We start from the raw sequence: 18520 nt of genomic DNA on the forward strand, positions 1-18520 counted from the left end.
TAGCAGTAATGTAATACTAAAAGAAAACCTCTTCAAAACAGGCAAGACTAACACTTATTTAAGATGAAAAGAGGCCAGCAAACTTTTACAGAGTTAAATAGTTTAACAAGTATTTACTAAAAAGCTGTAACGTTAAAAAAAGTAGAAAATGTAAAAAACATTAGTGCAAAACATATTAAACTCAAATAATCTAACTACAAAATATCTGTTTTAAACTGAAATAATCAAACTACAAAATATCTGTTATCAGATTACTTTCTTACAGTACTCGAATTCTGATGTGTTAAGGAATACAAGAGGCGATTTGCACGAGATCAAAATTTGACTTGAAAAAAAAAAAAAAAATGTACAGAAATGAAAAAAAACTTTTATGCATATTTTGTCATTACATTCAACAAATACAGACATACAGATAGATGAACACTTTCCTAATTGAAAGGTTACCAATCAGTAACTTCAATATGAATATCATCCTCAGCTTAACACAGATGTATATTTTCAAATGAACTATGAAATACTCGACTTTCACTTTTATTTCTTAGCAAAAGTAATTTTCATGGCATGAGTTGGAGTGATTTTAAATCCCTGAAGAGCGTCTTTAGCTGCAGCACCTAAGACTTCATTTTCAAATTCAACAAATGCAATATCATGTCGACCAGGAACAAGACGAACTTCTTTAAAACCAGGAAATCTGTAACAAAGAAAATTTGCAATTTACTGAATTTTTAAGTTAAGGAAATGCAGAACAATGAAATTATATACTTTTAAATATATCCTTTACATATATGTAGATAATTATTGGTCACAGTGAAGAAATGTGATGCATACTGCAATTCTTTGCACATAAATAGCTCTAACAAACTAGACAACTGTTAAGAAGTTTTTAAAACTGATCGCATAGTAAATAGTTAACATTAAAAATACAGTCAAAAGTCGTTAATTCAGACACCCATAATTCGGAATGATCTATAATCCGGACCCCAAAGCTACAAACTTTCTGCGCATGCGTCGCCGCGTAAGACCTTTACAGCTGCAAATATGCTTGTGCACATGCACAAAATACGTTTACAAATGCACATTTAATATATAACGAACAGTATAAGCTAAGCTAAAATTATCTAATTCAGTTAATGTTGCAGAATGCGTTGTTCCTTAATCTTCGAATTGGATCCGGCTTATTATTTTTTGCAGATTGTTAGAGCAATTTTATAAAAGTAAGCTTGAACTTTCGATTATGTCAAATAGAATTTCTAATATATATTTACTAATACGTAAAGTATCTACAAAACGAAAGTATGTTTCGAAGTCCATTAAACAAAAAGTGGAATTACTGCAAAAAATGGATAAAGGCATATCCTTTGTTTATCTAACCATTCCGAAATCTGTTAATCAATTTCACGCTGCTCTGCGGCGGAGGGGGGGGGGAACAACACGGCACGCAATGAATTGGAAGTTGATCTGTCAGCACCATCCTTATCTTCAGGGCAGATGTTTTTATTTTATTTGGCTTATAATTCCTTACTAAATGTAGTATTTCATCTCGATGTACTCTGTCTGTGATATGATTTAAATCAAATTCCTTGTCATTATAATTCGCTTACGATAGCGAAGAAAGTGACACAGAGGTTATTGAAAATTAAAAAATTTCGATTGACAAATTAGTCGGTGTTCTCGACACAGCAATTATAGGACTTGAGCAGCGGAACTTTGTAACTGAACAAGAAATTATGTCTGTTTATAGAATTAAAGAGAAAGTATTATCGCATAAAAAAACGAAGCAACCTAAACAACTTACATAGAAAGAAATGTTTAATAAAGTAAACAAATAAATATTAAGCTTTTTTTTGTAAATTTTAATACCCTTTAGATCATAATTGCTCTTTATTTCATAAATTACGGTTTCATATTTTTAATTTTATAATTTCTGCATGCCATCTTACCAGATTTAAACTGATGATCTATAATCCGAAAAAACCGATAATCCGGAATCGCCGAAGTCCCGGTGAGTCCGGATTAAAGACTTTTGACTGTATAAAGGGGGGGGGGAATTGAGTATTAGAAACAATTTCAAACTACACCGAGACAACAATCATACCACTTCCTACATTCACTTGGGGTTGTTATATTATTGCCCAGAAATGACGAGAACACATCTCTAAACTTATGATTCAAATCAGTCCAGAATATTTGAAATTAATTGGGGGTACAAATTTAGAAACATAGCATTTCATCAAAAAATAATCAAATGGGGCATAAATAATATTACAGCCAAAGTTACAAAACAATGCCCAAATGCTTACAAAATATAATAAAAGCAAAAGAATTTTAGAAGTTACAACATTTTCAGTGTCTTGTGGACTTTTTTTTTTTTTTTTTTTTTTTTTGCATTACTGATCAATTTCTTTCTTTTTCTTTTAATAAGTTGAATTATTAGTTCACTAAGGATTAAAATTAAGATATTATTTAAAAAGGACATTCACAAAAACTCTAACTTAGATTGAATATACTAATTTTACAGCTAGGGAAAAGACATTCCGATACATTTAAAAGTCACAGTAGAGTTTTAGGCAAACCTTTGACGTAAAGAAGAAAAGTGCATGATACCCTTTAAAAGTAAACGGAAATTTTCATAGCATAATTTTTGTTAAAAATAGACCACATATGAAAATGATAGGCGATCTTTCAAAGCTTAACATAAGTAAGAGTACTTCTGGACTATCAAGGCAAGTACAGGACCATATTTCAAACCAATTATACACATAAAAATCATCTGATTAAATGTTGATCAACTACTGATTTTTATTTCAAAGTATTTAGTAAAACGTAGTCTGGAAAACATTTATAATGTTCAAATGAGGCAATAAAACTTTCCCCTTACTTCTTTAATAAGGCCTGACCCAACTATTTTCAACAACAAACAATCAACAAAAAAACTGGCATCAACATATTAAATCAGAGATTTTGCAGGATATATATGTAATGATTTTAAAATGCATACATGAAGGCACTGGAACTTTAACAGCTTACGATACTGCATAGATTACCGAGAAGACCGTAGTGTGGCAGAGTGGAAAAGCATGATGACGCAATTTAGCACAACGTATCTTGAAAAATCACAATCTTTATTTTTTTTAACGCATATCAAATCATACTGTTTCAGATAAGATGTTTCCTAATTATATTTGAATATAGAAGTTGCATTTTGAAGTATGACGTCGTTTTAAGCAAGTAAGCGGCAGCAGCATACATAAAAAGCATCTTGCCGGCAGGAGAGCTTATGCGGAAAAGGGCGAGAGTCATAGTACTTTCAGAGGAAGAAGGTTGGGAGTGGGAAAGTTTCAGTTCAGAGTTTTGGTTTACAATTAATTTGATTGGAGAAGAGGCATCTGCATTAAAACGTTACGTACAATGGGAAAACCTGGAACCTATGAGAAGTGATGAATTTAGGGGCAGATAACCAAATTTAGAATGTTAATTTTGAGGTTGCCAATTATTTTTTGAACCAGCTATCACATTTTGTTATATCTTACATATATCTATAAAACTTTTAATTTTTCTTGCATATTTAAATTTGAAGAAGTAAACGAAATACATGTTCCTAAAATAAACAAAGCATGTTTTATCGAAATTTCTTTACAAGACTGGGAAACACAAAAAGGAATTAAATTAATTACAATACTTAATAATATAAAACATGACCACAATTTAAATCAAAAAGGAGATAAACCGATCACAGGAAGTTCACTTACTGGTTAAACAACATAGAAAGCATCATTTCATTTGTTTCCTTTGGCAGATTGGTTAAGAAAAGAATCTGGTTAGGTGGTGCATCAGGTGCATTTGCTGGAGGCTGACCCACAGCTTTAAATGAAAAGATAACATGTAAATGCATATACACATCTATATTATTTAAGTGGAATAACAAAAATAGATAATGCAATCAAATGGCAACAAAAAATTTTACTTTGTCCACAACGCATAGACAAAATATAAACTAATTACATTTAATAGATGAGAATGACTAAATGTTTTATACATCAATGGGTTGGTTCTAATAACACTGTATAGATGTACAATTTCTTGACTTAAAATTTGAAAGAACTGAATGCATTATTATACCACAAAAAGAAAATGTGATTTATTTGCACTTTATATATATATATCCAAACACTTAACAAACTATTTAGATATTATGAAACACAAAATACAGATTGTTGGTATGAGAATTTATTTCATTTCACCCTTTAACAAGGCAAAACATAGACTCAAAAGTTATTCAAGTCCCAAAGAAAGAAAAGACAGGGAAAATATTACAGATAATAAAGTGTTTTTTAATCATCTTAAGGGGACAGTACACCTTTAAAATTTTCAAAAATTCGATTTTTCAATTTTCTGATATTTTTATAGCCCAATCATTTCTGAGTAATTTGGTGCAATTGTTTCTTTCATACGTTCATTAGTTTGCAAGATATTGAAAATAATGTAAATATCGAAGCAGCTGTTTTTCTTACACCAGCAATAATCGTGGCAGCTGCTGTAGTGTTTGTTTATAGTTTTAAAGGGCCTCAGTTTGGATTTCGTGTGCTGAAAGCCAGCAATTGCTATTTTTAAATAAAAATATGCCAGTGGAAGAAGACGAGATGAAACGTTACTTCTACTTTAATTTTGTTTTGATACGTTATCGCTTGCTTATCACGTTGTAGTAGAAAATGAGAGCTAAGTTTAAGAACTGTGATTTCGTTTGAAGTTTGTTGCCTTGTTTATAAGATTTTACCGTGGTTTATTGTGTGTATTTACTATTTATATTAACTAAATAGTACGCTTTAAATACTCTTTACAAGTACTTTATTAATTTAGTTATGAATATGGATTGTGAAACTCCTAAACGTTCTTCTGGCAAGCGTCAGAAGAAGCGAAAGTTTCATGGTAATCGTTTCACAACACCAGACAAGCAAAGCATTTTTGTGAGTGCTTCAGCAAGAAAACTTAATTCTAGTTGTTTTGAAAACGTAACTGCTGATTCTAAATTTAAAGGATATAGAATTTTGGATATCGAAATTTTATTCAGTAATATTTTCAAGTATCTGTGTTGTGTATCAATGTGGATCAGATGCACAAGTGTGCGAAAACAACACTAATGGATTATCTTCAAAATTTTTTCTGCTTTGCGATACTTGTGGTGAACTGACTTCTTTTTATTCTTCGTCTATGATGGGTGACAAGAAAAACATTCCAGAAATTAATGAAAGATTTATGTATGGAATGAGATGTATTAGTCAAGGTCTTGCAGGTATACGCACATTTTGTGGTGTAATGGACTTACCACCACCTATCCAAAAATCTGCATATTGTAGAAAATTAAGAAAAATGCTGTCGACAACTTCAAAAGTTGCTGAAATGTCTATGTCGTATGCTGCGGAACAAGAAATTGAAGCAACTGGCTGCTCAGACCTCACAGTTAGTGGGGATGGATCATGGAAAACACGCGGCCATTCATCACGCGTGGGATTTGCGAGTGTAATTGGTGCAGAAACTGGTAAAATTTTAGACATTGAGGTACTTTCTTCATACTGTAAAGGCTGTGAATCTTGGAAAGGGCCAAAGTATGGAGCACAATATCTTTTATGGAAAGCAAATCATGAACAAAAATGTATAAAAAATCACGAAGGATCTGCAGGTAAGATGGAAGTTGATGGAATATGTAAAATATTCAATCGTTCCATAGAAAAGCACAGTGTCCAATATGTCAGCTATATTGGGGATGGTGATACGAAAACATTTTCTGAATTGCAGAAAAATCATAACTATGGAAGTGATATTGTGTTGAAAAAAATCGAATGTGTTGGTCATGTACAGAAACGAATGGGTAATAGGTTGCGACAATTAAAAATCAATATGAGAGGAAAACAATTGGCTGATCATAAGCCACTAAGTGGAAAAGGTCGATTAACAGATAAAGTTATAGATCAAATCACAACGTACTATGGTAATGCTATTAGGAGCAACAAGGGATCATGCATGGATATGCGTAAAGCTGTGTGGGCTATATTCTATCATAAACGTTCTACCGATGATGAACCTCTTCACGAATTTTGTCCACAAGGTGAGAATTCATGGTGTGCGTTCCAAAGAGCAAAAGCTGCTGGTTCTGAGAAAGGGTTCCAACACAAGAACAGCATGCCAGCTGCAGTGATGGACTGTATAAAACCTATATTTAAAGATCTTTCAGATCCCAAACTTTTGAAACGTTGCCTTGGAGCAAAAACACACAACTCCAATGAATCATTTAATTCCCTTGTGTGGAAACTATGCCCCAAAACAAGCGGATCGAGTAAACTTATCGCACAGCTTGCTGCATATGGAGCAATTCTATCATTCAATGATGGGAGAATAGGTCGACTTGAATGTATAAAAAGAATGGGCTTTCGTGTAGGACAGTATGCAATTGAATCAGCAAAAAAAGCTGATAAAAGTCGAATTTTTGATGCAGAAATTAGTAGTTCAGCTATGAGTTTAGAAAGTCGCAGAGCAAAACGCATGGCAAACTCTGTAAAATTTGAAACTCAGAAAGAAATAGAGGGCATTCTATATGAAGCTGGAAAATTTTAAAGCTGTTTTATATTTTCTTTAATAAATTAAAATATTCTATAATACTTGTGTTATATAGATCTCTATTATATAGACTATGATCAACTTTTAACTATCACTTAAATTTTCTTCTTTTATTTAAGTGAATTTGCAAATTTTGTATTTTTTTAATGAATTTAGCTTTTTTACGAAGATATTTGTGGCACGTAAGTATACATAAGAAGTCATATTTTTGTCATTTTCTGATGTTTCATTCCAAAATTTATTAATACACTGGCAAATAGTCATAGTTACATGTATAAAATGTATTTTTTCATGAAAGTTTAAAATAGATTACTTTATTCATAAATTTATACTTTAATTGCATTTATCTCAAAACGCTGTTTTTACAACTTGCGCGCAGGATATTTCCAAAACTATTTAAGTAACTCTTTTGCAAATTTGTATACACTTAACAACAATTATGATTACCCTTGTGTTCTACTGACATTGATATACATTGTAAATTAACACTTTTATGACCTTCTTAAAAGCAAAAATTATGCAAAATTAATTTTTATATATATATTGTAATATTTAAGAATAAAAATTTTAAAATAATTAATATATAATAGAACAAAATTAGAAACTAAATCTTTTCTTTAATTTAGCATTAAATTTATTACTAAAAAATAAATATAAAATTAAATATCTGGCGCGCAGTGAAAAGTTGAATTTTCGAAAAATGAAAACATAATTTTATTTAAGATAATTTTTAAGTATCTAAATATTAAATTTTCTTCATTAATTATTTTTTTATTTTATTATAAATAATGGATCTACATACTCTGAAAGTTTTATGCATATAACTGGAATAGTTGTTTTTTAAAAAAATGAGAAACATTGGTCAAATTTTGAACATTTTCGGATTGTTAAAGGTGTACTGTCCCCTTAACACAAAAATTATAGACACAATATAAAACTATGAGTTTCATTTCGTTTAACCGCTTCCCTTACAAATTTTTAAAATTGCAAAAAATCATCACATTTTTTTAAATATTAAATATATAGGTTTTAAGTGGAATTTTTAATTTTTTACAGGTGTAAAAGCATTTAGTTTTAATATTAATTTACTATCCCGAGTTATCTCGGGCAAATAAGAAAAAGTTAAATATTAGTCTTTGTATGATAGTTTTTGAAACAAGGGACAACACAAAGTGATACCTGACATACTGTACACTAGTATCTAGTCTGTTTTCTTACTGGCTTACCTCTGGAATCTCTTTTACGGGAGCACACGTACACTGTCTCATTGGATTTGATTTTTTTTTTCAGTAGCAGGAATAATGTCTGGAAAATACCTTGAGGTGATAATCAGTATCTGAAAAGTCACCGCTTTTGCTATCTTTCATCATCGCCATTATTTTACTTTTTTCAACATAACTACTCGTCTTTATACATTACTAATCCCCAAGCTGATGTATACTATACAATAGGGGGGAAACACATGACCAGTCCAGCCAAAAGAACCGTGAAACCAATAAAACTTGGCAAACTGCCAATCAAAGCTGAATACTTCCTTCAGGCTGAGTAAAACTGTGATAAAACAAATCATACCGACAAATTCTGCTGCGTCCGAGTTTTCTCAGATTAATAATTAACTGCAATATATATGAATCCTAGATAACTTGGGATAACCAGACAAGCAGTTAAGAAATTGAGAGATAAAAGACATGTAAAACTGATTAACGTGTAAAAAACTTGGAACAGAATTGTAATGATGCTCTTCAGAGATTACTATAACACTAAAGAAAGTAAAGTCACCATGGCTACACTTTATCACAGTAGTGAAATGTAACAGATAAAGGTCTGGCAAAGACGAAGTACGCTACAATCTACTACATGTACATAATTTATAAATAGCTACTAATAATGTTTTACACTCTACTATCATCTTACCTTACTGACAGAGAAAAATTTTTAATCCGCACACCTGGCAAGAATTTATGCATTCTATGAGATATGCTGAAATCCTTCAGTGAGCTTTGCAAGCCTAACTCTGGGCCTAAAATGAAGAGCTTAAAGAGTAAGCCATGTAGCGTGGTTCTATGACATACATGGGACATGTATACATATTATTACACTCTGCATATTCAGTTGATGACTATGCAATTCAGGATGAACAAACAGTGCTCCAGAGCTGCAGCCATTCAAGGCAATGGTAGGGAGGGACATATGATTAATTAAAATCTTCTAAACTTCTTATTTACCCAAATCACTACATTCTATTAATATAATATTATAATCAGATAGACCCCAATATAACAATTTAATCTAAATTCACAGACATTTTAATATGGTAATTTAAACTTTTTGACTTACGAGGAACAGATGGATGAGATGCAAACACATTTGACACTAGATTCTGTACCATTGCACCAGGTGCAATACCAGGTAAAAGACCAGGCTGCATAGGCAAAGCTCCTACTTTTGCTTGCTCTTTTGCAGCTTTCTTTTTCTGCTTCTTATCATTTGATTCAACAGGTCTTGGCACCTTTGGACGTTCTACGTATGTTCCCTTCATTTTAGCAACACAATCTGATTCTGTCTTAGCATACTGTATTCTCTAGTTAAGATGAAAAAATATACGTCAAAATATAGCTAAAACAACATACAAATCAGAAGTCAAAACCACTATTTACACATTTTTGAACACATTTATTATTATTCAAACACCTTCTACATAACACAAACTATACCTTTTAAACCCATATTTATATACAGTACAAAGATCGAGATCCGGACTCGTTGGGACTTCAATTCCGGATATTAGATCATCAGTTTAAAACTTGTAAGATGACATGTAGAAATTAAAAATATGAAATCATGATTTTTGAAACAATAAAGCATTTAGATCTAAAGGGTAACAAAATTAAAAAAAAAAACTTAATATTTATTTGTTTACTTTATTAAACATTTCTTTTAATGCAAGTTGCTTTTTTTTGTGTTAATGTTTTCTCTTTAATTCCGCAGACAGATATAACTTCTTATTCAGTTATAAAGCTCCACTGTTCAAGTCCTGTAACTGCTGTGTCAAGAATTCCTATTAATTTGTCCATTGAAATTGTTTTGTTTTCAATAACCTCTGTGTCACTTTCTTCACTATCGATAGCAGTATTTTCTGGATCTAGAACCATATTACGGATTTCGCCATCTGTTAATTGACGTATTGTCATCGGAATGAAAAACTTCTGTTGTATCATCGTCATTTATTACCGCTTCGCCACTTTTCTTTAAAAAATACATTAATTAGAAAATTTAGCATTTCGTTTGTGATATCTGAAAACCTCCACATTTGCAGTTATCATACTCATCTTCCTCACCATAAAATATGCTACCTGGACATAAATTATGCCAAGTTATTTTAAAGTATCTGGAGACATATCCTTCCATGATCTTTCAATGCTCCATAAAAAAGATTTTATGATTAATATTTCAAAAATTCTTGAATAGTCTTGCAATTATTCAAGAAATTTAATACAGATTAAAAAAATTTTACTTTATATTTGCATTTCAGAGCGCACACTATTCTGATATGCATAGGCTGAATGATGGACGTACAATTTGGAAGAAAGAATAATATGGATACATTATCTTTCACTTAAACATTAAGTAAAGTAGAAGCCAAACAGTTGTCTACAATCAGGGCAATTTTTGTGTCATTAGGTAAAACAACCGAATTTCGCTGAGCCTCGGGTATGAAATGATTTTCAAACCAATCATTCACTAACACTTGTATTCTTTTATTTACACAATATATAGCAGAAAACTCTTTATTCCTTTAAATGCTTGAGGTTGTGTATTTTTTCCACTTATGAAAGTTTACACTTGTGCGTTCCTGCAGCATTTGCGCATGCTAAAATTGTTAAGTCTCGCTTTGGAATCTTGACACAAGTTGGAGCCTTTTGCAGTGCATATTTCCAGAAAAGACCGGTTTCATCAGCATTGTAATTTTTTTCTGGAGATAACTTTTAATTATTACCAGAATAGTTCAGCAGCTTAAGTATCAGCTGAAGCTTTTTCACCCAAAATTCTTAATTGCCTTATATAATGGCAATTTTTATATTTGGTTAACCAACCTGTCGAGTATGTACACTCAGTTTTTAAGCTCATTACTTAGAGAAATAAAATATTCTAGCTTGAGCCATTAGCATTTGACCCATCAATGGCACGCCCTCACTGCGATGCTGTCTGACCCTTCAGTCATTTATTTTTCATGATCTTAACTTTGAGCATAACGAATAATTTTTCTGTTTTCACTGCGAGTGGGGTGCAGGAATCCACAAAAAATTCAAAAAGTTCCATTTTCTGTTTTCTTATGTTATATACAGTTGACTTTCCAATGCCATACTTCTCACATAATTTTGAGACAGATATACCTTTACCCACTTTTTGTTTAATGGACATCGAAACATGCTTTCACTTTGTAGATCCTGTTCCATCTCCAAAATTAGAAACTATTTTCGACATAATCGAAAGCTGAAACTTTAATTTTCATATAATCGCTGTAAAAAATTAAGCTGGATCAAATCAGAAAGTTAAGGAACAGTGCAATCTGCAACATTGACTGAAATTCTTTGGAATCAGTTAAGTATAATTTTAGTCTAGCTTAATAGCGTCTGCATACGTTATTTGCTATGCATCACGAGATTGGCGATGAAAGACAAGCTGTTCCACTAAATTTTGTCTTGCTTCTATCGTGCACTGAGACAATTAAGCCTGATTGTTATTTATTATACTTACGTATATTTCTTGCACATGCTGAAGGCTTCTCCGAGTCCTCAATAAATAAATTCCCACATTTACTTAAGGCTTACCGAGGGCAGGCTCTAGGTATCTTACCGCCTGATGCAGTCTCTGCGGGTCCTAAATTCTGCTATCAAGTGCTCAAGTTCTAAATTTTTGCTACCGCTTAAATTTGGATCCCAGCACTTTCCCTAATTTCTAAAAATATTTTCAGCTCTTAATTTTGCTGCTCAGTGCTTCTCTAAAGTCCAAAAATCTTGTCTTCCTTAAATTCTGCCACTGGCCATACGAGCTGTGGCACCAGTTTATGTAAAAAAACAAATCGGTTATTCTTAATTTAATAGCGCCGAGTTAAATCTTTTATGCTATGAGTAGCTTTACCAAAATCTATTTTTAACATATGTTTCTTAAATTTTTCCTCCTCAATATTTCTTAGCGCATTTAACTTAAATCTGTAATCATTGCCAATCATAATGTCTCCATACTCTTTGTTACTCAATTACTAATATAAAAAAAATTTGGAGGGGGCATCATTCCATGAGTCATTACTCAAGTTGTCATGTGTTGATAAGCATGCAATGATGAAAGTAAAGTATAATAAATAATTATTCGCCAGTTTAGTATCAGGGATATTAGTAAGTGTAAAATCAACGATGAGAGTTTTGGTTTGAGATACACGCCAAGTAATACTATGGAGCCAAAATCACACAAATTCATGCTAAATTATTGTTTCAAGGTGTCACCCAGATGTTATAGTAGTTAGGAGAGCCTACTACGGTACCGAAGGGCCCCGGTTCAAATCCCGGAGAAGACATTGGTGTTTCTAAATGTATAGTGTCTGTGCAGCACTCTACATGGTGAGCTGAAGGTCCTCTTGTGTGGATTGATAGCCTCTCCGAGTAAGCCTTGTCATTACGCCTTACATTATCATATGATACATCATTAGTACCTAGAGCTGCACACATGATTTGGTGACATTCTGTACCTGACTTTCTTCAACAGATCATTCCGGATATTGACGTTTGGATCTCAAACTTGTACTATACTTTGTACTAGGGTTTCTTAAAACGTGGGTCGCAGGACCTGTAGCACGGCATCGCCAAAAATTTTAGGAGTTTTGATATTTCTTTAATTTATTATGATAATTTTACAATTACCAAATATTTTTACATAATGTATCTGAAAGTAGATAAAGACAATACAGACAAAGAAAAAAAGAAAAACGTTTCGAAACATTCTTTTTATAATATAAACGTTCATTTCTTTGCTTTGCACCTGACGCTGTGATTTCGTTTGTTACTTATTTAAAATTTTCACATTGTTCTATGTCTTAAAATTAGAGATTAAACTTAATGGCCTATAATTGCAACAATATATGACAGTACAAGTGACACAATTTACAATTTCACTCGCACGTGTGTGGAATTTGCACAATACTTATGGGTGTCCCACAAAAAAATCTCAGTGATAAAAAGGGGTCGTGACTGAAAAAAGTTCAAGAAACCCTGTATACAATAGAACTTTCATATCAGTTAAGACTGGGAGTTTCTGTAGGCAGAAAGTTAATTTTGATAGCACAATTACTTAACTATTGTAGCAGCATTCTGACAAGCCAGATTTTCTTTTTAAAATTATTTCTGGCAAATATCACTTAACTGTCACTGACAATACAGATTACAAGCAGTTATCTGGTTGTAACGAAAGTTTTCTGCCAAAAAACGTTCTCAAAGTTTAAAAAAAAAAAAAACATGAAACCAGTATCTTTTGTTAGGTTAGTAGTCACCACTAAATCTATGATTTTTGTGAACGTTATGGTAGTTTTTCAAAGCCTTCAGCCCAGAAACTTGGCGGCAGCAAATGCAAAAACAGATCAACCTCATTTTAGATGGCTTGTACAGAATGGAAGATAGCACCACCAATATGTAGCTACACGTGTGAAAAAAGGTAGAAGTCCAAAGGACCAATGTTGGGGCTATATGGTGGGTGTGGCAGAAGATCCCATTCGAGTCTGTAAAGAGACCAGCCGGTGAATGCAGACACATGTGGTCTTATATTATCTTGATGGAACACTACCTTTTTGTGCTGGAACCCAGTTTGACATTTTTCCTTGATAGCAGCACCAACACTGACCTAGTATCTCACTGTACATCGAGGGTTTTACCTTTTTCCAGATACTCTTTGTGGATAATACCATGGCAATCTCATCAGATAAAAAGCACAATCTTTTTGTTTGTCAAGCTGTGCTTTGCGATGCTTTTTGAAGTAAATTCACTTTTTATCACAAGTGATGATCCAATCCAGAATTTTGTCCTTGCTTTGATATTCAAGCAGATTAGAGCAGGCTCAAATACATCTGTCCTTATCTACTTGTGTCAGCTTATGAGGCCCCCAGAGACTGGTACATAAAGCTTATGTGATGCATAGTGTGATTAATGGACACTGCACTAATGTCTAACTCCTTAGCAAGCTCTTAAGCAGTTGCATACTGATCTTCCACAAGTTCTCACTGGCAGGCCTCATCAACATCAATATGACAGCCAAGAGTGCTCTGCTTCTTGAATGCCATATTCCTTTTTTTTAAATTTTTTTTTAAACTTTCGGTATCAAACCTTCACATTGTCATACGATACATCATTAGTACCTAGAGTCGTACACATGATTTGGTGACATTCGGTACCTGACTTTTTACAACTGAACTGGAACTAAATGATAGTTCTAATGTGGTAGTGTGATCGATTCATTTCACACACCTTGTACTTAATGATACTTTTTTACAAATTTCACAGCAAGTCTCTTTCTCTTAAATGCCAAAAATTGTTTGACAAAATATGATTAACAGGGTTTGTACACATTTCTGCACATGGAAATTAAGTACATTTAAGGACCATTAATGAAAAAAATTAAAGACCTATGAGCAAATGGGAATAAAGAAAATAAAGGAAAGATAAACATGTTAAGAAAAAAAAAAATCTAGTATCAGAAGTAAAACATTCAAATATTATGTTTTGATTGTTCTTCCAGATAATCTCCAAAAGTAAGAAATTTATCCCAAACTTTCTGTAGAATACATTCGTTATGTTTCAATACCATGAAGACATTTTTCATTTTGTCACATTTTCTAGAATCTGCTAGAATCGTGGGTCTATAAATCCTTGCCCTCAATTGCTTCTAAACTTTCCAATTTGCAATGTCTAAAATCTAAAAAAAAAAAAAATTACCCCTGCCAATTCTGTAACAGCAAAAAGGCACAAATATTACGGGGGGGGGGGGAATCAGACGGAAAAAGCATAAAATTAATTTTATAGAGAAAACTGATGCATATTCTGAAAAATTACACGGAGAAATCTCTTACCATGAAAAAACATAATTGCAATATATTGCCTCTATTTTAGTGAAATTTATAAATGTTAAAATGTTTTAGAAATATCGTCAAAAAATTCCCAAATCTCAGAATTAAAAATTTTCTATAGAAACTGATCTCAAAATCGCCAAAATGTTGGTAAGTCGCCAAATTTAGAACGTTTAATAAAAGAATTTACATCCCCAAAAGCGAAAAATTGTTTAAGAGCTCTTCATTAGAAAAAATGAAATAATTTTGAATGCTGAATTTGCTTCTTCCTCAGAAACTGAAGTATCCCATTATTTATATTAGAAATGGGAACAAACTATAACCCATGAACCTATTAAAAAAAAACCATATTTATCAGTGAATCACCGAAAATTTTTCTTCAGATATATTTCAGATGAGTAAAATTACGGACCGTCTGCCAATTTTCACCGAAATTAAGGACTTTTAAAGACCAAAAATCGATTTAAAAAAACCTAAGGACTTTTAAGGACTCTTAAGAACTGTACGAACCCTGATTAAACACACCAAAGTGAACTGTTTTGCAGTGATAATATTTGCGGTGGCAGGAATGTTTCGTTAAGCTAGTAACAGCAAATAAATCAGATACTTTGGACAACTATTTCATAAATCAGACAGACCCAAGACAAAAGTAAATCGCATACATGGGGAAAGATTGAACATATTATCCCATGCATGAGAGAAAATACAGGAGGTTAACCCTTTGTGACACACATATTTAAAATATATTTTAATCTTTAAAAAAATGCCTTAGAATTAAAGATTAGTCAGATGGACTTAATTAAGTGCTTTTAAGGCACTTAATTTTGAAAAAAAATTCTGTGCTTTTATTTTTTATGGGGGAAGGTGGGATACCGTTCGTCCCACCATGCAACTAGCACATGTCTTATAGCATATTGGTGTATAGCAGGAAAAAAATCATATGTGGAATGAATAAACAAAATAAAGCGTGCATTCTAAAATATTCATAATAAACACACTAAAATGCATTTTGTACTTATTGCATATATGCATGACTTGTAAAATTTTGCATATGCACATTTTGCATATATATATTTAATATTTTTAAATTTTAGGCACAAAAGAAAATATTTTCTTGAATATTATTTTAAGATTAAAATTTGATACACGTACATATGATACTAAATAAAATATTAATATTGGCACTTGATACAAAAACATTTATATATGATTAAAATTGAAAAAAAGTCATTTTTCATGAAACTTTGAAAAATATGTTGTTTCATTCTTTTGTAAACGCAGAGGCACTTCACATGTTTCACACATCCAAAAGGTTTGTCGTTCTTCTTTCGATGTGCTGCAATATGCACATCTTCTCCTGCTCTTTCACTTTGGCGCATGACTTACATTTTTTAGTCTCTTTTCTGGTTGTACGAACGGGTTTTTAGTTTTTATTTGAACTGGGGATTTCAGTTTTCTTTTCAGCTCTTTCTTGCCTGCAAGTGCCATTAGACCTTCTATAACTGAGAGAAGAAAATCTTTCATTGTGTTTACATCATGATCGGGTTTGCGAACGAACTTAAATAGAATAAATGTGTTTACTGTACTCGCATCTAAAAAGTAAAAAAAAAAAAAAAAAAAAAAAATCATGTGCCACCATTTCTTGCTTTTGCTGTATATTTCATATAGTCTTTCAGTTGATCAATCAGTCGACATATCCCATGTTCTTATTGTATGAAATAATGCTGTTTGGGCACAGTACTTTTTTTGGTCTTTCCATCTCGTTCTTTTCTATTAATTTCTTTCATTTCAGTTGCCTTTTCCAAGCAAGACAGGATATAAACGGATCTTTTATCCTTCCATTTTATGCAATAAATTGAATCATCGCTAACTGAAAAGTCTATATATTCTCTTGACATATATTTGTGGGTAGATACTTCCGATTCATATTTACAGTGCCACATGCATAGATGGCAGCCACATGCGGTGCCATCTATGCATGTGGCATGCCTAGATGGGTCTGTGTCTTTAAAAAGTGAAACAAATTATAACTACTTCCCTTTCTTCTTCAGCAATAACTTCAACCTCAGTTATTCTCTCCTGGATTTCAATTTCATCTGAATCAGAACTGACATCTGAAGCATTTGAGTCGCAATCGGATGGCAATTCAGCAAAAAGATTTAAAGCTTCCTGAGTTGTTAATTTTTTCCTAGACATTTTAGCACATCAGAGCATACAATGGATATAAGAGTGCGCGCAATCACGAAAAAAGTAGATGCAAAAAAGAAAAATAATAATAATAATAATAATAATAATCGTGAGTGCTGCCATCTATTGAGCGGAAATTCAAGTGCGTGGTGGGACAAATTTTAACCCACTTATTTCAACTGCAAAATTAATGTTATAAAATATTGAATCCAATTCAGATTTTTAAAATAAAATACCTTTGAATATTAAAAAGAATCGTACATATCATAAATTGTATACCAAAATTTTTAAAATATTGAAAAATGCGAGATACATGGATATCACTCTTGTGATCCTATTTTAAATATTTTTTGCTTATAAACTTAAGCCCTGGTATTGTAGTGACATCTACTGAGAAAAATAACAACTAAAATAGATTATTTTTAAAAGATTAGAAAATTTCTAACGGAAATTGCTAAATGAGAAAATAAATATTAATTAGGTGGGACATATATTGACCCGCAAAGGGTTAAGTATGTGATTGCAACAGGAAGCCAGGCACAACAGGAACAAAATTTTTTTTTTTTGCTCCTGATGAAAAGGGTGTTTGGCTGACTTTGAAATAAATAGTTTTATTCAAAAATCTACGCATGACTGAGGTTCCTTTTTTGGATAATTATGAATTTTTTCACTCACCTGTTACTCTTCTAACTTGATTTATTGCCATTTTACATGCCTATCAGTTCCCATTCTAAAATAAGCTATAAGTTAACTTTATTACAATACAAAATGAACTAAGAGACACCATTCAAAATTTAAAAAACAAATACTCTAAAAGGATCTAAAATTTTTATCACAGATGGCAAAATATTGTTATAAGGATACTCACAATTTTTTACACAGAACAGACAACAATTAAGAAGAAATTATGGTTATCAGCTTCTTAGATATTTTCTTTTTGAAAATTATTTAATTTGAAAAATATTTTGAAAAAACATATACCATAGGCTTGTCATAGAATGGAAACCCTTGCATTGATCGAAGTGCATTTGTTGCACTGCTGATATCTTTAAAAGCAACAAATGCCTGACCCCGCATCTTTAACGTCTTCAAAGCTATAATGTCTAAAATTTGCCCAAATTGTGAAAATACAGCATACAAGGATTTTTTTAGCTCTAAGGAAGAAAAATCAAAGGCATATTAGAGAAATATAATAAAAAAACCAACTACATACAATTTCATTCCACTTCATTATATGGTGAATTCACAATTTTGTAAAGTATTGCACTGATCCAAAAAGACAATTTTTTAGTTAGTTTCACACTTACGAACTTTTCTCAATTTAAGTTTAAGGCATATTATATTTGTAAAAGAGTCAATTACACACTAACTTAAATAGAATTAAATTCAATTGTTAACTCGAACGTTGCTTAGAAAAATTTCATGTGAATACTTCCAATACCTATTAAGAAAGAGGATTTCTATATTGTACATGTACTTAAAAAAACAAAATCTGATTTCAGCTAAAGAGTAAAAAATACAATTATAAACGATTCATTAAGAGCTCAAAAATACCATTAAAAACACTTAAGGAAGAAAAATTAAGCATACAAAATTCAGATGAAGATTTTT

At 31.8% G+C, this 18520-nt stretch overlaps 1 protein-coding gene across 2 annotated transcripts in view; it reads right to left on the reverse strand.

Annotated features, from left to right (window-relative positions):
• Positions 1-347: 347 nt before the first annotated feature.
• LOC118196101 (U1 small nuclear ribonucleoprotein A-like) overlaps positions 348-18520 on the reverse strand; it is a 37610-nt gene continuing 19437 nt past the window's right edge. For both annotated transcript variants that reach the window (XM_085807505.1, XM_085807504.1), the window contains exons 3-6: positions 17891-18063; positions 8950-9193; positions 3750-3861; positions 348-691 (exon numbers count right to left, since the gene is read on the reverse strand). In XM_085807505.1, coding sequence (XP_085663631.1) covers positions 532-691; positions 3750-3861; positions 8950-9193; positions 17891-18063 — 689 coding nt within the window. In that variant the 3' untranslated portion in view covers positions 348-531. The remainder of the gene's footprint in view (positions 692-3749; positions 3862-8949; positions 9194-17890; positions 18064-18520) is intronic.

This window comes from Stegodyphus dumicola, chromosome X1, assembly GCF_044657685.1.
Source record: "Stegodyphus dumicola isolate Sdum_Otavi_A_Nest chromosome X1, ASM4465768v1".
In the NCBI taxonomy this organism is placed as follows: Eukaryota; Metazoa; Arthropoda; class Arachnida; order Araneae; family Eresidae; genus Stegodyphus; species Stegodyphus dumicola.